Raw genomic sequence first — 8889 nt, forward strand, 5'->3', positions numbered from 1 at the left:
TCCTCAAGCATGCATTCAGATTTCAAGAGTAACCAATAAAAAGCAATGTGTATCTTCAAAATCACTGAGGAAAAAAAATGAAAGAAGAAAACATTTAATTGAAAGTATGACAAATAGAAGGTACAAAAAATGAGATGGCAGAAATGTCAATTTTATCAGTAAATATACAGCATTGACTATGCCAAAGCCTTTGACTGTGTGGATCACAATAAACTGTGGAAAATTCTGAAAGAGATGGGAATACCAGACCACCTGACCTGCCTCTTGAGAAACCTGCATCCAGGTCAGGAAGCAACAGTTAGAACTGGACATGGAACAACAGACTGGTTCCAAATAGGAAAAGGAGTGCGTCAGGGCTGTATATTGTCACCCTGCTTATTTAACTTATATGCAGAGCACATCATGAGAAATGCTGGGCTGGAAGAAGCACAAGCTGGAATCAAGACTGCCGGGAGAAATATCAATAACCTCCGATATGCAGATGACACCACCCTTATGGCAGAAAGTGAAGAACTAAAGAGCCTCTTGATGAAAGTGAAAGAGGAGAGTGAAAAAGTTGGCTTAAAGCTCAACATTCAGAAAACTAAGATCATGGCATCTGGTCCCATCACTTTCATGGCAAATAGAGGGGGGAAACAGTGGAAACAGTGTCAGACTTTATTTTTCTGGGCTCCAAAATCACTGCAGATGGTGACTGCAGCCATGAAATTAAAAGATGCTTACTCCTTGGAAGGAAAGTTACGACCAACCTAGATAGCATATTAAAAAGCTGAGACATTACTTTGTCAACAAAGGTCCGTCTCGTCAAGGCTATGGTTTTTCCAGTGGTCATGTATGGATGTAAGAGTTGGACTATAAAGAAAGCTGAGTGCTAAAGAACTGATGCTTTTGAACTGTGGTGTTGGAGAAGACTCTTGAGTCCCTTGGACTGCAAGGAGAGCCAACCAGTCCAACCTAAAGATCAGTCCTGGGTGTTCATTGGAAGGACTGATGCTGAAGCTGAAACTCCAATACTTTGGCCACCTGAAACAGAGAGCTGACTCACTGGAAAAGACCCTGATGCTGGGAGGGACTGGGGGCAGGAGGAGAAGGGGACAACAGAGGATGAGATGGTTGGATGGCATCACCAACTCGATGGGCATGAGTTTGAACAGACTCCGGGAGTTGGTGATGGACAGGGAGGCCTGGTGTGCTGTGGTTCATGGGATTGCAAAGAGTTGGACGTGACTGAGCGACTGAACTGAACTGGAGTCCCCGATAAACAAAAGAGTTCCAGTCTGAGAGTGTTTGTAAGTCCTACTTGTTCATAAGTCCAACAGAGATCAGCTGGTAAAGAATCCGCTTGCAATGCAGGAGCCTCCAGTTCGATTCCTGGATTTGGAAGATCCCCTGGAGAAGGGATAGGCTACCCACTCCAGTATTCTTGGGCCTCCCAGGTGGCGCAGATGGTAAAGAATCCACCCATAGTGTGGGAGACCTGGGTTCAATCCCTGGGTTGGGAAGATCTGGAGGAGGGCATGGCAACCCACTCCAGTATTCTTGCCTGAGGAATCCCCATGGACAGAGGAGCCTGGTGGGCTACAGTCCATGAGGTTGCAAAGAGCTGGACGCAACTGACATGACTGAGTGACTAAGCACAACATACAGTAAGTCCCCTACATACCAAAGTTCCAGTCCAAGAGCGTTTGTTAAGTCCTACTTGTTTTGTAAGTCCAACAGAGTTAGTCTTCCCCTGTTAAAGGTAGCTCAATTGGTAAAGAATCCACCTGTAATGCAGGAGACCCCGGTTTGATTCCTGGGTCGGGAAGATCCCTTGGAGAAGGGATAGGCTACCCACTCCAGTATTCCTGGGCTTCCTCCGTGGCCCAGCTGGTAAAGAATCCACCTGCAATGCAGGAGACCTGGGTTCAATCCTTGGATTAAGAAGATCCCCTGGAGAACAGAAAGGCCACCCACTCCAGTATTCTGGCCTGGAGAATTCCATGGACTGTATAGCCCATGGGGTGGGTCGCAAAGAGTCGGCCATGACTGAGCAACTTTCACTTTTCACCCAAGTATCACAGTGGGCTATGCAGTACTGTAAGTTTATAAAACTTCTCACAAAAATAATACATAAAAAACAAACACAAAAATAAAGAAAACATTTTTAATCTTATGGTACAGTACCTTGAAAAATACAGTATGACAGCTCAACAACTGCCATACAAGGGCTGGCATCAAGTGAACAGGCAAGAGTTACTGCCTGGAGGAAGGAGAGGAGGTGGAAGATGGTAGAGCTGAAGAATCATCAGCAATAGATGCAGGGCAAGCTGCAATTTCAATCTCACCCTACATTGACGGAACACATGTTCACATCTTTGAAAGTTCACAACCTGAAGATGTAGGTGACTTACAGTGACTGCAAATAGATCGAGTTCTCCAGTTAAAAGATATATACTATCAGACTTCAAAATAAAAACTCACCAAAATCTAGTCTTATGCTGTTTATATATAAGAGAATTATCATGGTTCCAGTGTTACCTGTTGGATATTCCAGGCAAGAATACTGGTGTGGGTTGCCATGCCCTTCTCCAAGAGATCTTCCCAACCCAGGAATCAAACTTGAGTCTCTGAAGTCTCCTGCACTGCAGGCGACTTTATTCCTGGTAGAAAAAAGACTTAAATACAAGAACGCCAAACTATAGACCTTTAAAGAGAAAATATAGGCAAATATCTAAGATTTCAATCTTAAAGAAACGGACGAAAAGACTCTTAAATTCCTTGTAAGAGGCTAGAATAACTTTAATTTCAAAACTAGAAAAGGAAATTACAAGAGAGGAAAACTACGGGGCAGTTTTTAAACAAAATATCAGCATATTTTGTTTAATATCACACCCAATATTATGATAACATAACTATTCTGATACATCTGAATATTTTCTAGGAATCCAAGAGTAAATCAGCACTAGAAAAACCTGTAATTCACCAACCCACTGTATTAAACAAGAAAAATGAATTAAAAATAAGATGAAGAAAAATGAATTTTTCAAGATTTCTTCTTAAAAACAAGATTTCTGTCTTAAAAAAACAGATAACTGCATAAACAAACAAACAAAACCCCAATCCTTCTAGAAATGGCAAGGAACTTCATTAACCTAATGAAGGGCACATCTACAGCTAATATTGCATGATGAAATATGAACACATTCCCTTTGTAATTATGAACAAGTATGCCTACCATCACTTCTAGTCAACACTGTACTGAAAAACTTGACCAAGAACAGAAAAACAAGAGAAAATAAAAAATATATAAAGACTAGAAAGGGAGAAATAGATTTTCATTATTTGCAGGCAATATTTGTGTCTACCCAACACCACCCCCACCGAAATCTGCAAATAAATTATTGAAATTAATAAAGTAATATACCCAGGTTACCAGATACAAAATCAATAAACAAGTCAACTGTGTTTCCATACATAAGCAGCAATTAGAAAATAATAATCTTAGAATATACTGAGCAGTTGTAACCAAATTCCAGCAGAAACTTTTTAAAAATAATTTTATATGGAAGCAGATATCCAAGAATAGCCAAGACACTTCTGAAAAACAACATGAAAGGACTTACCCTACTAAATATTAAGAGTTGTTACAAAAGTATGGTTATTAAGATAGGTATTACATCACAGAAGAGACAAATAGATCAATGAAACTGAAAAGAGAGCCAAGAAATAAACCCAGGTGCCCAGGTGTCCATGCACATGTAAGATAGCTGCATTTCATCGGGGGGTGGGGGGAAGTCCAACATATGGACATGGGACAACTGGTTGCTGACCTGGGAAAAAAGTGAAATCAGTTTCCTGCCTCACGCCATGCATGAAAATAAATTCCTGGTAGAATAAAGACTTAAATATAAAAAAGCCAAACTATAGACCTTTAAGGAGAAAATATAGGAGAATATCTTTAGGACCTTAGGGTTGGGAAGGTTTTCTTACAGAAGACTACAAAGCACTGGTAACAAACAAAAGGATCAAGACAAGAAGATAACATTACAAATTTGTTTACCAAAAGATACCTTTCCTTTGAAGCTCTGAAATTGTACAATCAGATACATAATTTTATTCTGTCTACTGCTGAAGATAATTTTATTTTAAATTTTATTTTTGGCTTTATTTTTATTTTGGGTCTTCTCGCTCTGTGGGCTTTTCTCTAGTCACAGCGAGTAGGGGCTACTTTCCAGTTGCGGTGCAGAGGCGCATCACTGCAGAGCCTTCTCCTGTTGCCGAGCACGGGGTGGATGGGCGTCAACAGTTGTGGCACATGGGCTCAGTGGTTGAGTCCACCGGCTCTTGGGCACAGGCTCAAAAGCTGTGGTGCACAGGCTCAGCCACTCTACAGCATTTGGGATCTTCCTGGACCAGGGATCGAACCCGTGTCTCCTGCACTGGCAGGTGAATTCTTTACCAATGAGCCACCAGGGAAGCTCTGAAGATAGTTTTTTAAGAAAGACACCATAAGAGTGACAAAAACAGCTCACAAACCTAGCTTGTACGGCTGATATCTTAAGTGACATCTTGGGCCTACATAGTTCCTCCAGTCTTTCCACTGACCCTACCCAGGACAGTATGGGGTAAATCGCTCTCTGTTGTCAAGGGCTCAGTAGTTGATAGATACTGTTTAATAATCATTAGGATCAGGTGACCCCTAAATTGTTTACTCCCCTTAAACAAGGATGAAAACCTTAGCTGACATATTCCCAGCCGCCATGAGACCAATTAGTTAGTTAGTCAAGTTGCTCAGTTGTGTCCGACTCTTTTCGACCCCATGGACTGTATTCCACCAGGGTCCTCCATCCATGGGATTCTCCAGGCAAGAATACTGGAGTGGGTTGCCATTTCCTTCTCCAGGGGATCTTCCCGACCCAGGGATTGAACCCGGGACTCCTGCATTGCGGGCAGACGATTTAACCTCTGAGCCACCAGGGAACTACCACTAGCCATTCATAAATCTTGACTTAGGAAGATGCACTTCCTGCTTCTACATACATACTTTCCACCTTCACATGCTGTTGTGCTGTGCTTAATCGCTCAGTCATGTCCTCCTCTTTGTGACCCCATGGACTGAAGCCCACCAGGCTCCACTGTTCATAGGGATTCTCGTCTCCAGGCAAGAATACTGGAGTGGGTTGCCATTTCCTTCTCCAGGGGATCATCCCGACCCAGAGATCAAACCCAGGTCTCCTGCACTGTGGGCGGATTCTTTACTGTCTGAGCAACCAGGGAGGCCCAGGAATGCTCAAGGGGGTAGCCTACCCCTTCTCCAGGGAAACTTCCAAACCCACGAACTGAAACCAGGGCCCCCTGCACTGCAGGCGGGTTCTTTACCAGCTGAGCTACCAGGGAAGCCCACACACCTTCATACCCTAGGTTAACTATGAAACTGTCCCAGCGGTCCCTTGGCAGTGTGGAGTACAGCTGCTAGTGCTTCCTGATGGCTGCGTGCCTGATCCCAGTCTGTAAGTCACCCTATGATAAACTGACCCGCTGACTGTATGAACCTCCCTGCCTCACTTTTTCAGTCTCAAAATGCCTTCTCAGTTCAGTATCCACTTGTCATTTCTGTCATCCTCAAACAGAGCTATTTGCCAAAAATACACAACTTAAAAAAGGCATAGTGGTCAAATATACGTAAAGAATATAGATAAGCAAGACAAACAATCCAATAAGAAAATGAAGATACATTTCACCAGAAAAATAAAAAAAAACTTTTGAAAAGATGTTTCATTTCTCTAACCAGAGAAATGCAATTTCATAACGAAATACTATTTCAACACCCTACACACAGACAAAAATTAAATTTTCTGTTGCTATCAGATGTTGGCAAGTATTTGGAGAAACAGGAACTCTGATATACTGCTGGCAGAAGTATAAATTGCCAGTAGGAATGAAAAATGCCTTTACGATTTGGCATCACATTGTAAAACTGAACAGGTCTTTACCATAGTAGTCCAGGAATTCAACCTCTTGTGCAAGTGCACCCACATATACACCAGATGTGTAGCAGCCAAACCTGGGGCTTCCCGAATTACACAATGTCTACTGAAAGGGGGAAAGGAAAAAAGTATCATGTGTGTGTCTTTAATTGCTAAGTCGTGTCCGACTCTCTTGTGACCCCAGGGACTGCCAGGTTCCTCTGTCCATGGGATCTCCCAGGCAAGAATACTAGAGTGGGTTGTCATTTCCTTCTCCTGGGGATTTCCCCCACCCAAGGATGGAACCCACATCTCCTGCTTGGCAGGCGGATTCTTTACCACAGAGCCACTTGGGAAACCCCCTAAAGGTATGATACACTCTCACCACTTACTAATTACAACATCACATAACAATATGGATGGATTTCAAAACAATGTTGGTTGAAAAAATCAAGTAAAACAAATACAAAAGGCATGAGGTCATTTCTATAAAGTTACACAACTGCAAAACGAAGCAGCACACAGCTCGGCAATGGAAACATTCTATTTCTTAAACTGGAGAATGGGTTCATAAATGTTGGCTTTGCTTCTTCACTCATATATGTTGTGTAAGTTTTTGGTATGAAACACTTCATTGTCATGCTTTTAACCTTAGTGAAAAAGGGATATTGAATAAACTCACAGCAAAATTTTACACAGTTATTACTTTGAGGTTTGCACAGCAAGGGGGCTTTTACTTTCCTTATTATTCATTTCCAGACCATTTACAATTTTTACAATCAGCAAGTGGTATGTCTGGGTCATGTACACATTGCTATATTCAAAATGAATAACCAAAGACTCATTGTTTAGCCAGTCGAACTGTACTTAATGTTACATGCTAGCCTGGATGGGGCAGGAGGGGGTGGTTTGAGAGAGAATGGATACATGTATATATGTATGGCTGGGTCCCTTTCCTGCTCCCTTGACACTACCACAACATTGCTAATTCGCTATCCACTAACAAAAATAAAAAGTTTAAAGTCTGAAAAAAATACAAAAACAAAAAGCAGTATGTCTGGGGAGAAATGATGATAAAAATGAAAACAAGCTATATATAAATAAAAACAAACTATATATATATATGTATGTATGTATGTATGAAAGCAAACATCTTGGGCCCATTAGGATGCCGGCTGGAACTGTTTTCCACTTTCAATTTCTCCATGATGTCCTAAATTAAAACTATGCTTAGAATATTCTGTGGGTTAAGGCTGTAACATATATCGAGAAAAATTGTCAACAAAAAGGGCTTTAAAAAAAAAAGTCTGTTTTTTACTGAAAGCATGCATACTTAATAGTCTCCTGCCTTCATCTAATTTTTATTATACTTTTTTGCCTTAGCCTACTTTTCCAAAATTCAGTGCTCTCCCATATTTTGCACTGCAAGCTGCCATAAATCCTTTCCAATGTAAATACCCTTAGTAAACGACGGGTGCACTGCCACAGGGCCCGCTTTTCCGCACTGTGCACGCGCACTAGCGCGCGGCGCGCCCTCCAGTACCCGGAACTTCCGCCCCCCTTGGTGGCCAGTGCGGCGGCCGGCGGAAAGCAGGCGAGCGGCCGGGCGGGCCCTGTGACTGTGCCGCTCGGGTTCCACCTGAGCCCAGGAGGGAAGGACCCGCCCGCGCACGAGTCCGATGAACAGGGAGGCTCCGCGGCCCCGGAGGCCCCTGAAACGGCAGCACACCGCCGCCCCACCGGACGCGTTTCTCTCGGGGCTTGGGCCTTCGCGACCCTGCCCGCGACCCTTCGCTCGGCCCCGGGCCCGGGCGCCTTACTTGCCGCTCTCCACGCTGTAGCCGAGACGCGGCCCAGCAACGAAGCGAGGCCTAACGCAGCCATGGCATCCGCTCCCGCGGCGTCCGCAACGGCCTGCCCTGAGGTGTTAGCGGGTCGCGTCGTCCCGGCACGCCCCGCGACTGGGGCGGGGCTGCGTGCGGCCGGGGGCGGGGCCTTCGCGGGGCAGGGGCGGGGCCTGAAGGGGCGGGGCTCTCTCTGGCGCGGAGCTGGCCTCTCTGCGGTCCGGAGCGGCCCTGGAAATCCGCGCTCCGGCCCTGGGCGGTCTGCAAGAAAAAGTGGAACAGCTCAGCCTTCTCTTGAAGAACAACCCAAACTACCCTTAACCCCATGTTGATGAAAACCTCAAATTGTGTCTGAAGGTGGATCCCCCCAAACGGAGGGAATGCCTTCGTTTGTTCATCTTAATCTGTTTGCTTCGCCTCAACTTGAAGGTGAAAGTCTCTTGGGAGCTCGCTGTTCCAGGCCACAAAGATTGGGCACCTGCTATTCTTTGCTCGTGCAATAGGTTTCTTTCTCTTCAGTTCTCTCTAATTTTTTACATGTCTGCTTATTCAGTGAACTCGCACCCACTTACCGGGCGGACTGGAAGATGCAGTTTGAGTGCAACACCAAGCAGAAGGCGCTCATCTCGTCCAGCTGCAGGGAGGGATAACTGCATCTGCGTTCCTGGTCCAGAGGCTCCAGTGACGTTAGGAGAACGTATGGCAGGGCGGGAGGCTTCATGGGACCCGTGGAGGGCTACACAGAATCACAGTGGCGTCCCTTTGAGATATATATATGCATATTTATATATAATATATTATTATATTTAATATATATTATTATATATAATATATAGTATAATATATAATATATATAAAACAATACATAATATACACATAATACATATAATATTAATATATAATATAATATACATCATATAATATAATAAAAAGATATATTTATTATTATATATATATATATATATTTTTAAGCAGTTTTTGTCTTGCTCTTGGGCCCATTACTTTGCCAACAAAGGTCCGTCTAGTCAAGACTATGGTTTTTCCAGTAGTCACGTATGGATGTGAGAGTTGGACTATAAACAAAGCTGAGCGCCTAA

General features: G+C 43.6%; 1 protein-coding gene across 2 annotated transcripts in view; it reads right to left on the reverse strand.

Annotated features, from left to right (window-relative positions):
- The window catches only part of SDHAF4 (succinate dehydrogenase complex assembly factor 4), a 34366-nt gene extending 25829 nt beyond the window's left edge, over positions 1 to 8537 (reverse strand). Inside the window, exons 1-2 of one of the 2 annotated variants that reach the window (XR_006263971.1) lie at positions 8365 to 8537; positions 7769 to 8053 (exon numbers count right to left, since the gene is read on the reverse strand). Coding sequence is in view for 1 of the 2 variants with exons in the window: in XM_043439520.1 (XP_043295455.1) it covers positions 7769 to 7832 (64 nt within the window). In the remaining variant the exon portion in view is untranslated. Of the gene's footprint in view, positions 1 to 7768; positions 8054 to 8364 lie in introns of those variants that run through there. The other variant, XM_043439520.1, reaches the window with a different exon arrangement.
- Between the last annotated feature and the right edge of the window lie 352 nt (positions 8538 to 8889).

This window comes from Cervus canadensis, chromosome 20 (assembly GCF_019320065.1).
Source record: "Cervus canadensis isolate Bull #8, Minnesota chromosome 20, ASM1932006v1, whole genome shotgun sequence".
Taxonomy (NCBI): Eukaryota; Metazoa; Chordata; class Mammalia; order Artiodactyla; family Cervidae; genus Cervus; species Cervus canadensis.